The 19,487-nt window shown below is 44.9% G+C and overlaps 1 protein-coding gene across 2 annotated transcripts in view; it reads right to left on the bottom strand.

The window, feature by feature from the left end:
* PIK3CA (phosphatidylinositol-4,5-bisphosphate 3-kinase catalytic subunit alpha) overlaps positions 1 to 19,487 on the bottom strand; it is a 242,171-nt gene that overhangs the window by 134,186 nt on the left and 88,498 nt on the right. For both annotated transcript variants that reach the window (XM_073626255.1, XM_073626254.1), the window contains 2 exons: positions 18,235 to 18,369; positions 10,004 to 10,128 (listed from right to left, as the gene is read on the bottom strand). In XM_073626255.1, the coding sequence (XP_073482356.1) occupies positions 10,004 to 10,128; positions 18,235 to 18,369 (260 nt within the window). The remainder of the gene's footprint in view (positions 1 to 10,003; positions 10,129 to 18,234; positions 18,370 to 19,487) is intronic.

Raw genomic sequence — 19,487 nt, 5'->3', positions numbered from 1 at the left:
CTGCTCCAAATACAGGAGCTTCAGCATTCCCTATGAAGTCCAGGACCTCCACCAGCCCTACAAGGCACCAAGGTACCGACCTGGCTGGCGTCCTCTACCCCCTCTGTGGCCTAGACACCAGCCTGAGCTCCAGTTCCTTCATGACCTCCGTACCTGACTGGGTGGAAGGAAAAAGCATGAGGTATGTGCTCACAGGAGTTCCGGGCTACCCCTCTGTACCCGGGAGACTCCTTGCCGGGGAAGACTCTCTCCCCCGGCCATTGGGGGGACCCCCTGAGAAGGACAGGGCCATGGCTGGACCCGCCACCCTCCCCGGCTTTGGCGTCCAGCCCTCAGGCGGGGGACCATCCGCTCCTAGCTTCAGGTCTGAGAAAAAACAACAAACGTTTCGCTGCCGGGAAACACAATCAAGAACTGAGGTGCAGGGGGAAGGGAGGGGCCTTTTAACCTTGTATGTTGATTGTGTTTCCTGTCAGGTGGACCAGTCATCTCTCAGGTTATGCCGTCCTGGAAGATGACTAGAGAAAACAGATATGTATGTAGTCCTAGGCAAAAAAACAGATATGTATACAGTTTAATGTAAAATGAGCCCATATATGCAGTTTAATGCAACTAAGCACATACAGTACCTTGCAAAAGTATTCACCCCCTTGGCATTTTCTGTGTTTTGTTGCCTCACAACCTGGAATTAACATGGATTGTTTGAAGATTTGCATTATTTAATTTAAAGACCATGCCCAAAACTTTGAAGTTTTTTTGTTTTTTTTTTATTGTGAAGCAAACAAATAGGACAAAATAACAGAAAAGGTCAATGTGCATAACTATTCACCCCCCTAAAGTCTATACTTTGTAGAGCCACCTTTTGCTGCTATCACAGCTCCAAGTCGCTTTGGATAAGTCTCTATGAGCTTGACACATCTTACCACTGGGATTTTTGCCCATTCCTCCTTGCAAAACTGCTCCAGCTCCTTCAAGTTGGATGGTTTGCGCTTGTGAACAGCAACCTTTAAGTCTGACCACAGATTTTCTATTGGATTGAGGTTTGGGCTTTGACTCGGTCATTACTGGTTCCCCCTTAACCACTCAAGTGTTACTTTAGCAGCGTGTTTGGGGTCATTGTCCTGCTGGAAGGTGAACCTCCGTCCTAGCCTCAAATCACACACAGAGTGGTACAGGTTTTACTCAAGAATATCCCTGTATTTGGCACCATCCATCTTTCCCTCAACTCTGATCAGTTTCCCAGTCTGGACTGCTGAAAAACATCCCCACAGCCTGATGCTGCAACCACCATGTTTCACTGTGGGGATGGTGTTCTTTGGGCGATGTGATGTGTTGGGTTTGCGCCAGACATAGCGTTTTCTTTGATGGGCAAAAAGTTCAATTTTAGTCTCATCAGACCAGAGCACCTTCCTCCATACATTTTGGGAGTCTCCCACATGCCTTTTCACAAACTCAAAACGTGCCATTTCATTTTTTGTTGAAGGTAATGGCTTTCTTCTGGTCACTCTGCCATAAAGCCCAACCTTATGGAGCGTACGGCTTATTGTCGTCCTATGTACAGATATTCCAGTCTCTGCTGTGGAACTCTGCAGCTCCTCCAGCGTTACCTTAGGTCTCTGTTCTGCCTCTCTGATTAATGCCCTCCTCGCCTGGTCTGAGTTTTGGTGTGCGGCCGTATCTTGGCAGATTTGTTGTTGTGAAAACAAAAAGAAAAGAGGGCGCACCGACCTAGTGCATTACCAATATAGGAGTTTTATTAAAAGTATTTAAAAGCAATGGTACTACTCACAAACGAGCGTAAAAACCAAGATTTTCTTGGCAGTCACAACTGCATCCCTTGGCACCTGCAGATGGGACCTGATGACAAGAAGTAGAAGATGGCAACAAGATTTGTTGTTGTGCCATGTTCTTTCTATTTGGTTATGACAGATTTGATGGTGTTCCTAGGGATCAAAGATTTTTAAGGTTTTTTCAACTTTTTCAAAGGTTTTTATAAGCTAACCCTGACTTGTACTTCTCAACAACATTGTTCCTTACTTGTTTGGAAAGTTCCTTGGTCTTCATGGCAGTGTTTGGTTAGTGGTGCCTCTTGCTTAGGTGTTGCAGCTTCTGGGGCCTTTCCAAAAGGTGTGTATATGTAATGACAGATCATGTGACACTTAGATTGCACACAGGTGGACATCATTTCACTAATTATGTGACTTCTGAAGGCAATTGGTTGCACCAGAGCTTTTTATGGGCTTCATAAAGGGGGTGAATACATACGCACATGCCAATTATCCTAGTTTTATGTATATATTTTTCTAATTTTACTTCACTAACTTAGACTATTGTGTTCTGATCCAACACATACAATTCAGATTAAAAAAACATTGAACTAAAGGCTGTAATGTAACAAAATAGGTAAAAAGCCCGGGGGGGGGGGGGGTGAATAATTTAGCAAGGCACTGTATGCATGCAGTTCATATGAAAACATAGCAGCCTGCGTTTAACCACTTGCCGACCAGCCACTGCACTGTGGCAGAATGGCAAGGCTGGGCGACACAACGTTGCCATAAGCCGATTCGCCCTGTGGCCACTAGGGGCGCGCGTGCTGCTCGCCCCTGGAGCCGATGCGAGTGCCCGGTGGTCGCGATGACAGTCGGGCTCCCACGATCGCTTGTGACCCGGCGAGAACTGGGATCTCTGTGTGTAAACACAGAGATCCCGGTTCTCTGAGGGGAGAAGAGACTAATTGTATGTTCATACAAACAGTACTGCTTGGACCTTGAAGAAGGGGACATACCCCGAAAGCTTGTCCTGAAAAATAGGATTTTTTAAAACAGCTTACCTGTAAAATCCTTTTCTTTCGAAGGACATCACGGGACACAGAGCCACAGTAATTACTGATGGGTTATATAGGTATCACTGGTGATTGGACACTGGCACACCCTATCAGGAAGTTCAACCCCCTATATAATCCCTCCCCCTTGCAGGGATACCTCAGTTTTGTAGCCAAGCAATATAGTGTATTAGAAGAGGGGCGGGACCTCTGTGTCCCGTGATGTCCTTCGAAAGAAAAGGATTTTACAGGTAAGCCGTTTTAAAAAATCCTATTTTCTTTCTCGAACATCACGGGACACAGAGCCACAGTAATTACTGATGGGATGTCCCAGAGCAATGCTACCTGAGGGGAGGGAACCACGACCAAGTAGGGTGCAATCAGACCTGAGGACCCTGTACCGCTGCCTGCAGCACACTACGCCCAAAGGCGATATCCTCATGCCTTCTCACATCCACCTGATAGAATCTGGTGAATGTATGAACTGAAGACCAGGTTGCGGCCTTGCAGATTTGAGCCATAGAGGCCTGGTGATGCACTGCCCAAGAAGCACCAATAGCCCTTGTGGAATGTGCCCTGATCTGAAACGGAGGAATCTTCTGTTTCAAACCGTAAGCTTGAATGATCAACTGTCGAATCCATTTAGAAATGGTAGCTTTTGACGCTGCCTGTCCTCTATTGGGACCCTCTGGCAGCACAAACAAAACATCCGTCTTGCGGATCTGAGCAGTTGCCCCTAGATAGGCCTTAACTGTTCTTACTACATCCAACGAATGTAGAGATCTCTCTTCCGGGGAACAGGGATCTGGAAAAAAGGAAGGTAGAACAATGTCTTGGTTTAAATGAAAATCAGAAACCACCTTCGGTAAAAAACTAGGATGAGGGTGTAGTACCACTCTATCCTTGTGTATAATCAAATAAGGCTCCTTACAGGAAAGAGGTGCTAATTCTGATACTCTTCTAGCAGAAGAGATGGCCACCAGAAAAATTAATTTCCTTGTCAACAAGACCAAAGGAATCTGACTTATTGGTTCAAAAGGCCGTTTCTGTAACACAGCCGGGACCAAATTCAAGTCCCAGGGGTTTAGGGGCGCTTTAACCGGAGGATTAAGACGCATCACCCCCTGCATAAAGTTTCGGACCAAAGAATGCGAAGCAAGTGGCCGCTGAAATAATACTGATAAAGCAGAGACCTGGCCCTTGATGGTACTCAAGGCCAGCTTCATCTCTAATCCCATCTGTAGAAAATCAAGGATTCTACCTATGACATATTTCCTGGGATGCCAACCTCTGGATTCACACCAGGTTATATAAGCCTTCCAGACTCTATGATAAATCCTGGAAGCTGGCTTCCTTGCATTAATCAAGGTAGATATGACAGGACCTGAGAGCCCACGACTCTTCAGAACGTGGGTCTCAATAGCCAAACCGTCAAATTTAGCGTTTGTAAGGCAGGATGGAACACTGGACCTTGAGATAACAGGTCTGGGCGTTCCGGTAGTGTCCACGGGGAACCTACCGTCATCCTTACTATTTCTGCATACCAAGTCCTTCTGGGCCAAGCGGGGGCCACCAGAAGTACCGACTTCCTTTCCTGCCTGATCCTGCGAAGGAGTCGTGGTAGTAGCAGAATAGGCGGGAATGCGTAAATCAGTGAGAACCGATGCCACGGAATCACCAACGCATCCGTCCCGCATGCAAGAGGATCTTTTGTCCTTGCCACAAATCTGTCTATCTTTTTGTTGAATCGGGATGCAAAAGAGATCTACAACTGGAACCCCCCATCTTTGGCATATGGCCCAAAAGACGTCGGGATGCAGAGACCATTCCCCTGGAAGTAACTGCTAGCGACTTAGATAGTCCGCCTGCCAATTCTCTATTCCCGGGATGAAAACTGCCGATATGCATGGCACATGCATCTCTGCCCAGACTAAGATCTGGTTCACCTCTTTTTGAGCAGCTCGGCTCCGGGTGCCTCCCTGATGATTGACATAAGCCACTGCTGTGGCATTGTCGGACTGGATCCTGACCGGACAACCCTGTAGCCTGATAGTCCAGGCCTTTAGAGCTAGATGCATCACCCGGATCTCCAGAATGTTGATGGGTAAGGTCCTCTCTGTCTTGGACCATACCCCTTGGACCGCAGCCTGTTCCAGAACTGCTCCCCAACCTGACAGACTGGCATCTGTTGTTACCACCGTCCAGGTAACCAGTAGAAAGGATTTCCCCTTCTGCAGGTTTTCGGGTATGAGCCACCAATTGAGGCTCGGACGCACCGCATGCGACAAGTGCATCGGAAAGTCTAATGCCTGAACCTTCTTGTTCCAGGTCAACAGAATACTGTGTTGCAGCATTCTTGAGTGAAACTGAGCATAGGGAACTGCTTCGAATGAAGACACCATCTTCCCTAGTAGCCTCATACAAAGGTGGACTGAGGGACCCTTCTTGGTCCTTACTGTCAGAATCAGCTCTCTCAAAGCAGTGATCTTTGCCTGGGGTAGAAATATTTTCTCCTGGCTTGTATCTATAATCAGACCTAAATACTCCAGTCTTCTTACTGGTTTTAGGAAAGACTTTTCTAAGTTGAGGATCCAACCCAGGTGTTCTAGATACCTGACCGTGGTCCTCAAGTTTCCATTCAAAGAGGCTACCGACCGGTCTATCAAGAGCAGGTCGTCTAGGTATGCTATGACAGCTATACCCTGAGCCCTTAATCTGGCCAGAGGAGGAGCCAAGATCTTTGTGAACACTCGAGGTGCAGTGGCTATCCCGAAAGGCAGAGCCACAAACTGGAAATGGCGCCCTCCTACCTCGAAGCGCAGAAACTTCTGATGAGCAGGAAAAATGGGCACATGCAGATATGCATCTCTGATGTCTATTGATGCCAGAAATTCTCCTCCCTGCAGGGTGGGAACTACTGTTCGAATTGATTCCATGCGGAAGGATTGAATCCTTAGGAATCGGTTCAGATCCCTTAAGTCCAAAATGGGCCTGACATCCCCATTTGGCTTTTGGACCGTAAAAAGGTTGGAATAGAAGCCCAATCCCTGGTCCTTTGCGGGAACTATCATAATGACCTCCTGCGACAAAAGTCGTTCTAACGCTAGAAGGAGCGACTGCTTCTTCTCTGGGTCTCTGGGAACATTTGATCTGAGGAACCGAGGAGAAGGGAATTCCTGAAACTCCAGCTTGTACCCTAAGGTTACCGTGGAGATTACCCATCTGTCCTGGAAGTCCTCGTGCCAGAGCTCTGAGAACTGTCGCAGTCTTCCCCCCACTCGAGTGAGCGGGGGCGCCCCCTCATGCAGAGGTCTTAGTGTTTTGCCTAGTAGGCTTCTTTCCCCAGGACTTCTTTTGTCCCTGGGGTTGACTCTTGTCTCTGGACTCCGATGGAGGCGGCCGTCGAGACTGCCTGGAGGCTGAAGCCCCCGGCGCTGGGGAAAGAGTCCGTTTGAAAGAGGGACGCTTACTCTTCTTCTTGACAGGTAAGAGAGTGCTTTTCCCACAAGAGATTCTCTTGATATAGTTATCCAAGTCCTCTCCAAACAACCTTGCACCACGAAATGGAAACCCAGCCAGTAGCTTCTTACATGGTGCTTCGGCTGACCAATTTTTCAACCATAGGATTCTACGTATATGCACCAACCCCAGTGAAAGACGGGAGGTTTGCACGATAGAATCTCTAATGGCGTCAACCACAAAGCATAAGGCCGCTGGAAGGTTAGCAAACCCCTGGGCCTGCTGTTCAGGTAATACTTTGATGACCTGCTTAACATGGTCTCTAAAGTATTGACAGACTCCAATCGCTGCTACTGCAGGTTGGGCCACTGATCCTGCTAAGGAGAAAACATCCTTCAATAGGGATTCCATCCTTTTATCTACAGGATCCCTGAGCATCTGAGCATTGTCTACAGGACAAGTCAGGCTATTATTTACGGAGGAAATGGCGGCATCAATAGCCGGTATTCCCCACATTTTAATAAACTTTTCTTCCATCGGATAAAGTGTTGAAAACTTTCTCGGCGGAAAAAAAAGTTTGTCTGGGTGATCCCACTCAGAATAAATGAGCTTTTCAAGTAAAGTATGAACAGGAAAAGCATGTGCTGCTTGGAAAGGTTTCAGTGACCCCAAAGCAGAAGAGGATTCTTTAGCAGTTTCAGGTATGGGCAACTTAAATGTGGAGCGGACCAATCCAGTGAGGAACTGCACTAAAACTTTCTCCTCTTGGGAAGTCGCAGAGGGTCCCTCTCCACCTGATTCCCCCGAAGAGGAATCATCCGTCCCATCCCGATCCTCTGAAAGGAATTCATCTCCTTTATCCCAGAGCTCCTCTGTCTGAGGGTCTTGGGGAACAGAGGAAAGCCTAGTGCGTTTTCTTCCACTGAGTGAAGACGTAATCACGGCCATTAATCTTTCCTCTAGACCATTAATGGTTGAGGAAAAAACCTCTTGTGTAATATATACAGAGGCTGAAGTGCCAGAGGCAGGTGTAGCCCCTGACCCCGATGGCTCTCCCCGGCTAGCCGTCCCTGGCCCATCTTTGGGGGGGGAGGATGCTGCCAACAGGGGGCCCTCAGAACCTGAACGAGATCCCCTAGTGTCTCTGGTTCCTGGGGTGCTTGAACCTCTTCTACCCATAGTGCAAAGCAACAAGGTGTGAGGTATACAAATGAACACTGCCCGCTGAGCGATGTAGTCTGGCTAAAAGCCTTGCTACCCAATGCTCAGTCTGGTGTTACTTCAGTAAATGCTGCCTAGGAGAATGCCTGTGTCCCACTTTACATGCGACCGTCAGCTCTGTGTCTCTCAGAAGGCTGAGTGCACCTGTACAGAGTGCCTTTAATAGCCTGCAGCTGGCCTGAGTGGGAGTCTAAGCACTCTGTGCTGACGTCCCGCCCTCTCCTCTACCGCCCCCCCCCTCGAGTTTTGAAAAAAACGAGCGCTTCCCGCACTGCCGACTCTCCTGTCATGCTTCTGGAGAAAGGCTGGGGATGGGGGGGGGGGGGGGGGGAGGAGGGAGGCTGGTAACAAGATCTGCCTGAACGGCTATCTTCAGAGATGGTGGCCATTAGGCCACAGAGCCCGGGTGGTATAACCACTTTCTAGACCCCTGTGGCCCCTCTCTAGCCTGGGGGGGAACATTCAAACATGAGAAATCCCCCCTTCCACCTTACCTGTTTGCAGCCTGCTTGAGACGCTGGGACATAATCAGCGATTACAACACCTGAGAAAGACAGTCAGCATGTGCAGGTTTGTGCTCTTGGCAGCCCCCGGTGGTCACAATAGGCATAGCATGCATTTACCTTAAAGGAGAAAAGCCACTAGAACTCAAAAATTCTGTGGAATCTCCTCTTACCTTATCCAGCTGCAGGGTGCTGTTTACACAGACCCAATCTTCACCTCTCACGGTGGGCTCCGTTTGAAAAAACCGTCAGAGACTGGGGCCCCCTACGAATAGGGGGATCCAACAGTTCTGGGACCGTAAAGCACCTCGCCAGAAATTAGGAAGTTTAAAGCCATTTTCTGATCTGCAGGGTCCAGCTCTCTAAAAAGAGAAGCATTACGGGTAAAACCTCGTTTCTTCGGACACGAGGCCCGGGTACCATTCAATTCGGCCATGAAAAGACACTTTGAATGGATCCGGTTCGCCTGGCTTGCCCCAGTATAGGATCTTAGGATATTCCCTTTGGAGCTCAGCACAGGACATCTTTACACGTCCATCACCTAAGACACTGGCGTAAAAACTGAGGTATCCCTGCAAGGGGGAGGGATTATATAGGGGGTTGAACTTCCTGATAGGGTGTGCCAGTGTCCAATCACCAGTGATACCTATATAACCCATCAGTAATTACTGTGGCTCTGTGTCCCGTGATGTTCGAGAAAGAAAATTGTATGTTAGTGGAAATAAAAAAAGTATCATGGACAGTACTCAATTTTCTCTCCCATACAAAGTATGAACTAGGGCTGGGGACACCGCATCGGTCTTGAGGAGCTGCAGGCAGGAGTTTTTAAGTGAGGCCGCGGCTTCGGCCTAGTCCGCGTTTTGGTGTGATCCACTGAGTTTGGAGCTTTACTGAAGGCTCCGGCTAGCTTCTGTCCTGATACCGGCAGAGCACACACCGTCCAGACTCAACCACTGAAACTCAGTTGCTGCTGCTCACCTGTTATCAAACAGATCTGGGAATTTATTGTTCCAAACTCACATTGATCCTAGGCTGGTGTTTGTCTGCACCCCCATCCTGACCGTTGCCTCATGTGTTTTCCACATGGAGTCACTCTGCTTGAGTTAAACTATTTTTGACCGTAACTATCTCTACTCTCTATCCCCAACGAATGAGTTAAACTGGAAATGCGTTGGGTACCAGGGATTACCATCCACTGGAGAGTACTAGTGTCATTTTATATGTACGGTTGTATTATGTTTTCTTGTTATGTTCGTCACATGTAGACAATATTAGATACCAGACGTCTTTTAATGTTTGATCTGGAATAATTTTCTTATGTAATAAAAATTGTTTTTCTACACGTCAGTATCTGTGGCCTTTAAAGTCCCACTTAAGGGGGAATAGTCCTTTTGTTTCACATATTTCAGGGATGTGGCCACTACATTGACCATTTTGATGCGGTGGTAACCCCTTCTCATCCACTTCTATGTCCTGTGCACCAATACACTCCATGAGCAGCACAGTTGACTGGATCACTGGAGAGGGGTGCCAAGGCCACTGGATCTCACTGGTCCCTCTTTCCGCACTTCACTTTGTGTTTTGCACTTAAATTTCTGTGTACATTCTCTTCTACTGTATTTCAATTCCTGTGTCTGCAAGTGCAAGACATCAATGGCTTCTAGAAATGTAAGTATTAGGATTAGAAACAGGCTTGCAAATTGTGTATGCTTTTATTTGCTTTAAATAGTTTACCTATTTTAGGTAGTTAATTTTTTTTTAAGTCCAAGCACACATTGAATTGGCTGCAATGCACATTCAGCAGTTGTGTTGTACCCAGTATGCCCTGTGATGTTCCAGAGAAATTGTATTGCAGCATTATTTTAATGCAACGCACCGCAGCAGGAATACAAAAAGGCCTTGTGTGTACTGATCTAGCAAGCACACTAAGGAATAGTGGGGAATGCTTTTTAAGGCTTGCTGTAATAAACCTAAAGCAGTCAGGTCAAATGAGTGGTACCTGTGGCTCCAGAGAAACTCTTTTTCTTGCTCAGTAATTTCAGAGAGAGGGTCCCGGGCAGAAATGGCTTTGAGTTGCTCTTTATCACTCTCTCGAACTTCATTATCTCTTGCTATTCTACTAGCCTGCAACGAAAAAAAAAAAAAAAAAAAAACACACATCAACTAAAATTACAATATTAATCTTTTATGAAGGGTTAACAGCATTGTTTTCAGTCATGACAACAGAAAATATTTGTTTTACTTTAACCACTTCAGCTCTGGAAGGTTTCACCCCCTTCCTGATCAGAGCATTTTTTTGCAATTTGGCACTGCGCTACTTTAACTGGTAATTGCGCGGCCATGCAACGCTGTGCCCAAATAACATTTACGTCTTTTTATTCTTCACAAATAGAGCTTCCTTTTGGTGGTATTTGATTACCACTGGGATTATTTTTTGCATATAAAATTAAAAAGGCCGAAAAGTTTGAAAAAAATATATATTTTCAACTTTTTATTATAAAAAATATCCAATAAGCTCAATTTTTGTCATACATTTAGGGCAAAATGTATTCAGCCACATGTCTTTGGGAAAAAAAAAAAATGTCAAACTATGGTATGCCTAACTGGAACTTAGGCAGCTTTTATTTTGACTGCCCATCTAATTTCTTGAGGTGCTAAAATAGCAGGGCCGCAGTACAAAACACCCCAAATTACCCCTTTTTGGAAAGTAGGCACCCCAAGGAATTTGCTGAGAGGCAAGTTAAGGCCAATGAACTTTTCATTTTTTGTCATAAGTAATTGAAAAATGACAAAAAAATAAATAAAAAATATGTTTACACAAAGTTGTCACTGAAATTATATATTGCTCACACATGCCACGGGTATATGTGGAATTACACCCCAAAATACATTCTGCTGCTTCTCCTGAGTATGGAGATACCACATGCGAGACTTTCTGGGTGTCCAACCGCGTACAGGTGCCGAAAACCAATCACTGCCTTCAGGATTTCAAAGGGCGTAAATTGCTCATTTCACTTCCTCACTACCTGTCACAGTTTCGGAGGCCCTGAAATGTCGAGATAGCACCAAACCCCCCCCAAATGACCCCTTTATGGAAAGTAGACAAAGTATTTTGGAGATCTCGCTTTTTGTCACGTTTTGAAAATTGAAAAAGTAAAATAAAAAAATAAAATGTTCCTTTTCTTTCATTTTCCAAAACAAATGAGAGCTGCAAAATACTCACCATGCCTCCTGGAAAATACCTTGGGGGGCTATCTGGGCATTACATGGGCAGTGATTGGTTTTCGGCACAGTAGACGGCTAGACTACCAAAAAGTCTCACACATGTGGTATCCCCGCACTCAGGAGAAGCAGCTGAATGTATTTTTGGGTGTAATTCCACAAATACCCATGGCATGTGTGAGCAATACATCATTTCAGTGACAAAATTGTGGCAAAACATAACATATTCCATGAACTCAAGATGCCTCTCAGCAAACAGCCTGGGGGGGGCTACTTTCAAAAATGGGGTGATTTGGGGGGTGTTTGAACTGTCCTGGTATTTTATGCCCAACATTAGAAGATTATGCCACATCACCCACTCTTCTAACCACTTGAAGACCAAGCCTTTTCTGACACTTTGTTTTCATTAAATTTTTTTTTTTTGCTATAAAATTACTTTGAACCCCCAAAAAGTATATATTTTTTTAAAGCAGAGGCCCTACATAATAAAATGTTGGGTGTTGTCATGACAGGACAGGCTAAATACTCTACTAACATCCTACATCTTCACACCTCTTTTAGACTCTGCTTTCCTTGTACCTCCAAATTAATCCCCCAACCGGTATGCACCATTGGGTTATTCTACATGAAATCAGATAATTTTGCTCTTGTGATATGTATCCCTGTTTAACCAGTTTAATTGAACTAGTTATATGTAAGAGACCCTGCGAGATCTGAGTTCTTACTTCTCCATAGACTGTTGGACATGCCTTGTTATATGTTTTCTTCTATAAAATAAAATACTGATTATAAAAAAAAAAAAAAAAAAAAAAAAAAAAAGGTGGGTGCTGCAAAAAATTTTTTCACACAATATTTGCACAGCGATTTTACAAAACAATTTTTTTGGAAAAACAAAAAAAAACAAAACAAAAAAAAAAAAAAACAAAAAAAACAAAAAAAAAAACACACACAAAACACTTTTTGAATTTTAATGCACAAAACGTTGCCGGTCCTTGTTGGGAATATAGTGTAATGTTCTTTTTTTTTTTTCATACAGCCCCTGGCAGAGATTTCTTTATCCACATCGATCGATGTAAATGCCAGAAAAAAAGTGTGTGGTATGCCCACCATTAGAATTCCGCCCTGCATCCACCCACTTCTAAATGAGGGGCATACATGCAATGTTCTTTTTTTTTAACGAAAAAAAAAAAAAAAGAACCTAGAAGAATTCCTCCATTCACATCGATCGATGTGAATGAAGAAATCTCTGCCAAGAAGTGTGAAAAAAAAAAACCCACAGTAACAGTATAGTAAAACGGTATATCTGCAAAGCAAAATGGTTAACAATAAAACATTTCATTATAGCAGTATAGTATAAAATACAGTAAAACAGTAAGAACAATAAAACCAACTATTTTTGGCTTTATGGGGGGTTTTTTTTACACTTTTATTGTAACTGTAAAAAACTTTGAACGTTCCAGGCTAGGGTCTCTCAAAATGCCATAGCCATCTAACATCTTTCAAGACCCTGTGTGAATATGTGCCGTGCTGTACCCTATACCAATAATCCACTAGTGTGCGGTAGCGACGAAAACAGTTCCCAATGCAGAGACCAGGTTCGCCAGGACAGGAGAGACAAAAATAACAGGTGACACGTCTAAAACTGCGCTTGCTACACACATGGCATATTTTTTGGGGTGCTCTTTGGGTAGGGGTACCATGCAGGACATCTGGAAAAATGCCTCCCATGCAAATGCCTCCCTGCATCTGGATTGGGAAATTGGGCTACATGGCTTTGATGAGCTCTTCCTGGAATTTTAGGCAGGATCCACTTCTTCCTGACGCTTTGTATAGTATGAAAGCGTTGCACAGAGGCAATTGGAACAAATATACAGAGACTTTGGTACCAGCGTCTGGCCTTACGGCATCTGGTTGTTGAAGTCCACGCCTCCCATTTTACGGTTGTAGTCGTAGACACAGAGAGGCTTCTCAACACCAGTCGCCGTTGCAGTTTGGACTGCCGTGTCTGCGTGAATGGAAGACAGAACGAAAACTTTCCGTTTGTCCTTCCACCTCACTGCAAGCAATTTACTACACCTCAAGCAGGCTCTCTACCCCTGTCTAAGTGGGGCATTTACAAGCTGTTGGTGGAAGCCCCGGTGATTAGATCGCATGGTGTCAAATGCGTCAATTCCAAATTGAAAAAGTGTGTCTAAAAAGTGCAGTTGGCTCATGCAGCGGCATACTTGTGTAAAAATTGTCCATGTATAAAAATGGTATCCCTTTATAAATGAGGGTGACACTAAGCGCCAAACAATCTTGCTGCTGTTCCCTATTTAGCCTGGGCAGCTGGGGGCTCCACGCTGCTATCGTTACCCTTGTAAACTAGGAAACTCCATGTATAGCCCGTTGCCCTGTCACAGAGCTTATACATTTTGACTCCATATCTGGCACGCTTGCTGGGGAGAAAAAAAAAATAAAAACAAACAAAAAAAAAAAAAAAAAAAATCAGGAACTCATCTACGCAGACATCTTATTGGGGGATATACAAGGCTGCAAATTTTTGGTTGAAGTGGTTTACGAGGGGCCAAATTTTGTGGAGCCTATCATATCCAGGGTCACCCAGAGGACGACAAAGTTCATTGTCACTGAAGTGCATAAACCGCAATATTTGTTCATATCTAGGCCTGGCTATGGCAGCAGAGAACACGGGCATATGATGAATTGGGTCAGTGGACCAATATGACCGCAACTATTTCTTTTTACTAATGCCCATGTTAAGGGATAGGCCTAGAAAGGTCTTAAAAGCAGCGTTCTACCCATTTAAAAGTCAGCAGCTACAAAAAGTGTAAAACTTAATTATCAGACACTCACCTGTCCCACAGTCCAGCGATGCGGGCGCACAAAGCCTCGCTCCTCTCCCCCTCCCCTCCAAGGCACCAGCATTCCAACTGCGGACACCCGGCTGTGGCTTCACAGCTGGGTATGCACTGCGCATGCGCGAGCTGTGTTGTGAATGGCCGGGCAATCTTCTGGGACCTGTGACGTGTCCCAGAAGATTGCAGGGGGGGGGTGAACTTCCTTCCGGCGCAAGGGGAGAACGTGGGAGCTGTGTGCCTGTAAAAACTGGGTACCCCCCAGCCCCCCAAATGACATGCCAAATGTGGCATTTTTGGGGCAAATGTGTCACCAGCACTTAAAGCGGAAGTTCCATTTTTGGGTGAAACTCCACTTTTAAATTCGGAAGCCGTGATAGGTTTCCAGGCACAGTGTCTGGCAAGGGTCAAATTTGTGTTCGCAGCAATAAATTGATTAGCATATAAATTGCTTTGGTCCGCAATAGATCCATACAGATCTTACGTGAAAAACAACTAAAAAAAAACCCAAAAACAAAACAAGGTGCGTTAAATCTGCGGTTTCCACCTTAATTTCGGGTTGAATGGGGCGCTGCAGAATCTGTGGGCTGCCAATCAGGAAGGACACTATGGGCTCTACGGGCCTGCGTTCAAATTCTTGGTGGCTGCGGGACACTACTTGTGAAAGCCACCGCTCCAGCTTGAACTGCACTTATGGGACTCGCCACATCACCAAGCGTTACTGCAGTGCTGGTTTGTCTATGACCAGGGTGTACTAGGCCGCTGGTGCTCGTCAGTCCATCAGGAGATAGAGCGGCACTAGTACCAGCACTATGCTGTATACCAGAATCATGCGATTGTAGCACCCCAGCAACAAAGGAACGGGGTCGGGTATGTCTGACCTTAGCAGGGACCTCTACTCTGTCATCAGAGAAATCCATCAGGGTGCAGCTGCTCTCTACAGGTTCAAATACTGAGCCCGATTCCGACAGCGAGGCTTCCCCATCACTCTCATCGGTCATGCTCAGTATCCTGTAGGCCTCTTCACTAGTGTACCTTTCGTTTGACATTTTGGCCAATAAATTTATTGGTACCTAGGGTGACTCACAGATAAAAAAGCACCTGGTTGTCAAGGACTGTTTGAACCACTACAAAAATGTTTTAACTGCTCGTGCTAGCAGAGATCAGGCCTGATCGTGTGCTGTGTATTGGAAGCGACAGTGATCTAATGATACTGCACTTGTTTGGGGGAGATTGCATAATTTCCTGTGCCTTTGTTTACATTACACAGACACAGGAGGTTCTGTCATTCGTCAGAACCGATCAGCAGGTCAAGGCCATAAATCATTGGCCTGGACCTGCAGATTGAATGGTTGTGAAATTAATCTGACCGTTGCAGGGACGGCACGCGTGCCCCCTAGCCACGGATTTTGTACAGGTATGTGATTTTGCGCAGTCGGGCCGCCCTGTTGCAGTAAATGTACGTGGGGGGCGATCTGGAAGTGGTTAACAATGCCTTAAGTGAAGTTAGTGATTCCAACAGTAAGCACTGTTCCAGCAAAGAATATGCACTCATAGGGGGTTATTTACTAATGGTAAATCCACTTTGCACTACAAGTGCACTTGGAAGTGCAGTCGATGTAGATCTGAGAGGGACATAAAAGGAAAATTTAAAAAACTGCATTTTAGCTTGCACATGATTGGATGATGAAATCAGCAGAGCCTCCCCTCATTTCAGATCTACCCTTCAGATTTACAGCGACTGCACTGCCAAGTCCACTTGCAGTGCAAAGTGGATTTGCCTTTTGTAAATAACCCCCATTGTGTAGTATATGTGCTGTTGCCATACATGGATGGGTAGATCATTCACTAAGGCTAACTTCACCTGCTGGAAACGTGACACCATTAGACATCATTTCTCCAACTGGGATAACAATCAGATGTAGAGAATGCGGGGCGGAAGTTTTCCCTTTTTCATAAAATGGAAGTGATCTGCAATCAGTTGCAGAGCAACATTCTACCACACTGCAAAACTGTGTGCTTTTTTGGAAAACAAAGTGGATGTAAAGACCAATTTTTTTTTTTTTTTTTTTTTTTTTTTTTTTTTTATGTCATATTATAGAGTATAAGATTTCCTATCATTCGAGCCCAGTCTTGCCACACAGAGTTAATCCATCTCTGAGCAATTCTCTTTTATTGTTCAGTGAGATAATTCTTGACAAACTGAGAAAAACTTTGTCAAATACGCCCCCTTGCTGTGAGTGACAGGTGATTTACATACCTCATGCACTAGCCTAAGTAAGACACATGCAGTATTTTTTAATTCCCTCCCACTCCTTTCTTCTGCTGCTCTGCAAGGATTGGATGTTCCACATAACCTCAGCCCTGGCTGCAGACACTCCACTGGTCTGATGGGGGGGTTGCTGCTAGACACAGCTATATTACATATACACACACATACAAATATATATATATATATATATATATATCTATCTGTGTCCAGCAGCACTCTACCACCCCCCCGTAAATGACATGTATAGCATTTCCGCCTTTCCTCCGCTCTCCATCCTGACAGAGCCCACAGGAATGGAGGGGAGTCGGCTGCGGGGGATGAGGGGGGTGGAGGAGGAAGACACAGCGGGCGGATAAGAACAGGAGGGGGGCCATAGAAGAAGGGGAGGTGGTGGAGAAAATGGTCAGGCACTGGAGGACGACACAAGGAACAGTCGGGGTGATCGGTGCAGCGGAGGGACAGCCGTGAGCACCGATCTCCCTGCATGGCGTTTGATCAGCTGCTTCTCCTTCTCTGCCTCCCGTGGCTTTCAGCAGAAAAGCCATTCAGGGGGATCCGTGCTCACAGCTGTCCCCGCCGAACCGATCATCCCCGACTGTCACTGGACAGTGACACATGACGTGACAGGAGCCATGAGCACGCTCTTCTTTTCCTGTGCGCGCACTTTTCACTCCGGCCAGGCGCGATTGTAGAGGTGGGCGAGGAGTCTGGTGATGTCATGGCTCCGGCCACTGAGCGCCGTACAACGGACCCGCCCACTGAATCCGGCTTTTTTGGGGGCTCCAAACATCTAAAGGGGAGACATTTGAAAGGTAAGGATACATGCAGGAGGCATGTATATCCTTATAGATCACCCCTATGGCAGTACTTTAAAAAAGATTGGAGTGGGTTTACATCCACTTTAAGCCCTTTACTTGTCATAATATTCTAATATTACTAAATATTGACAAAACATGTAGCATTGTTTGCCTTTATTCAGTAGATTTACACGCACAGCATTGTTTGCCACCCTTTCAAAAGCAATCCAAGGTAGAATTCTTTTAAGAGGCATTTGATGGGTGGTTGGAAGGCCTCCTCATTCCCAGCTTTAACCCTGTAAACTCTCAACCACTTCACTGCAACTGCAAGCATTTGCAGAGTGGTTATGATGTAGCCCCTTTCACTTGAATGGGTCGCATTTAGCAGTGGTGCTGCCCGCAGAACACAACGGGGGTATAATTTTTGTATGTGTGCACCCCCATCCAGCTGCCTGAGCAGCTAAAGAGAAGGGCAGAAAAAAAAAAAAAAAAAAAAACAGGTGGCCCCCATCACCCTTCTCTCCAAACCGCAACTGTACATGAGCCCTAAAAGTGTATCTAAACACATTTAATTGCATCTTACCAGTCCTGAGATGTTATGACTGCATTAGCGTTCATTTTCAGGATAAGTACATTTTCTGTAACTACTACTTCCTGTGCACTAAACTGAAATCTCTCTATAAATGCAGCATAGTGAGTGAATGTTGTCATCCTAGATCAGGAAGTGTCTTACTGGCAGGATCCCCAGGTAAAGGAAAATAAAAATTATAAAAAGAAAACTAGTGCAGCTTCCAAATAAGCTGTAATATATTGCATTTGGTTTTAAATATGCTTTTGTGATATGGCCACACCTAATAAAGTCAAGGCATCTCCCTAACAAATGTTATGAGGTTATGTTCAACAGATTGAAAGTGAGAACACGCCTCTAAAATAGCTTTATCAAATAATGACCTTTCCGGCTCTCTGATCTGAAATTTAAAGTGTGTGAGTGAATCTATATATCTATCTATATCTTGGAATGCAACATTCAGTTTTAATACTAGCTTTTAACACATAGCTATTAAAAACAAAATCACATATTTACCAGTCCAGAATGGCTGTAATTGTAGCCCATTTCTCTTTCCAAAACTTTATTTGCATGATCTTCTATGGTTGGCATATCAGGGAATTTAACTGGGCTACTGAAACAATCAAATTCAAGCTCCAAGCAAGGCGTTTCCTGAAAAGAAAAAAAAAAAAGAATGAAAAAACGTTTGATAAAAACAGACCCAAATGTAAAGTAAAATAGTATTGCAAAATACTGCAAAGAAAAGTACATCTTTAAAGTAATCAAACTAACCTTACCATGGTAGAGCAGCACAATTACCTTCAACTTGTCTAAATTGAGTTCTGCTGACAGAAATATGTAGCTTGCCACTGCTGACTTTCTTCTGAATATTCTAGTTACCTGGATGTTGTACAATCTGTGAATTTAACATGCTTAGCCACTGACCTGGAACAAGTCTGCAGCCCATGAAGTCAAACCTCCCACTCTGCACATGTTTTTGCAGTCAATGACTCAACACCTAATGTAATTAGCATGATACCCAGGCAATAAGCATTTTCAGAAACAGGCCAGCAATGGCAGCATACATATTTTAATACAGGAAAGGGAGAGTTGTGCCCAAGTTGTTATTTACATACAACATTTACCCTGGGTTCCAAGGAGTACTGGAGATTCATTTGGATGAAACAAAAGCATGTACAGTGAGGAAAAAAAAGTATTCGATCCCCTGCTGACTTTGTACGTTTGCCCACAGACAAAGAAATGATCAGTCTAGAATTTTAATGGTAGGTTTATTTTAACAGCGAGAGACAGAACAAAAAAATCCAGAAAAACGCATTTCAAAAAAGTTATAAAGTGATTTGCATTTTAACGTGAGTGAAATAAGTATTTGACCCCTTCGCAAAACAGGACTTAGTACTTAGTGGCAAAAACCTTGTTGGCAATCACTGGGTTCAAAAAAGTTTTGCAGTTGGCCGCCAGGTTAGCACACATCTCAGAAGGGATTTTGTCCCACTCCTCTTTGCAGGGGAGCTTTCTCACCATTCTCATGATCATTAAAACTCCACGAGGTGAGATCTTGCATGGAGCCCCAGACCAAGAGAAACTGACAGTTTTATGTTTCTTCCATTTGTGAATAATTGCACCAAATGTTGTCACCCTTTCATCAAACTGCTTGGCGATGGTCTTGTAGCCCACTGCAGCCTTGTATAGGTCTACAATCTTGTCCCTGACTGTCCCATCCTTGGACAGCTCTTTGGTCTTGGCCATGGTGGAGAGATTGGAATCTGATT

This window comes from Aquarana catesbeiana, linkage group LG04 (genome assembly GCF_042186555.1).
Source record: "Aquarana catesbeiana isolate 2022-GZ linkage group LG04, ASM4218655v1, whole genome shotgun sequence".
NCBI classification, from domain to species: Eukaryota; Metazoa; Chordata; class Amphibia; order Anura; family Ranidae; genus Aquarana; species Aquarana catesbeiana.
This window is presented reverse-complemented; position numbering and strand designations above follow the sequence as displayed.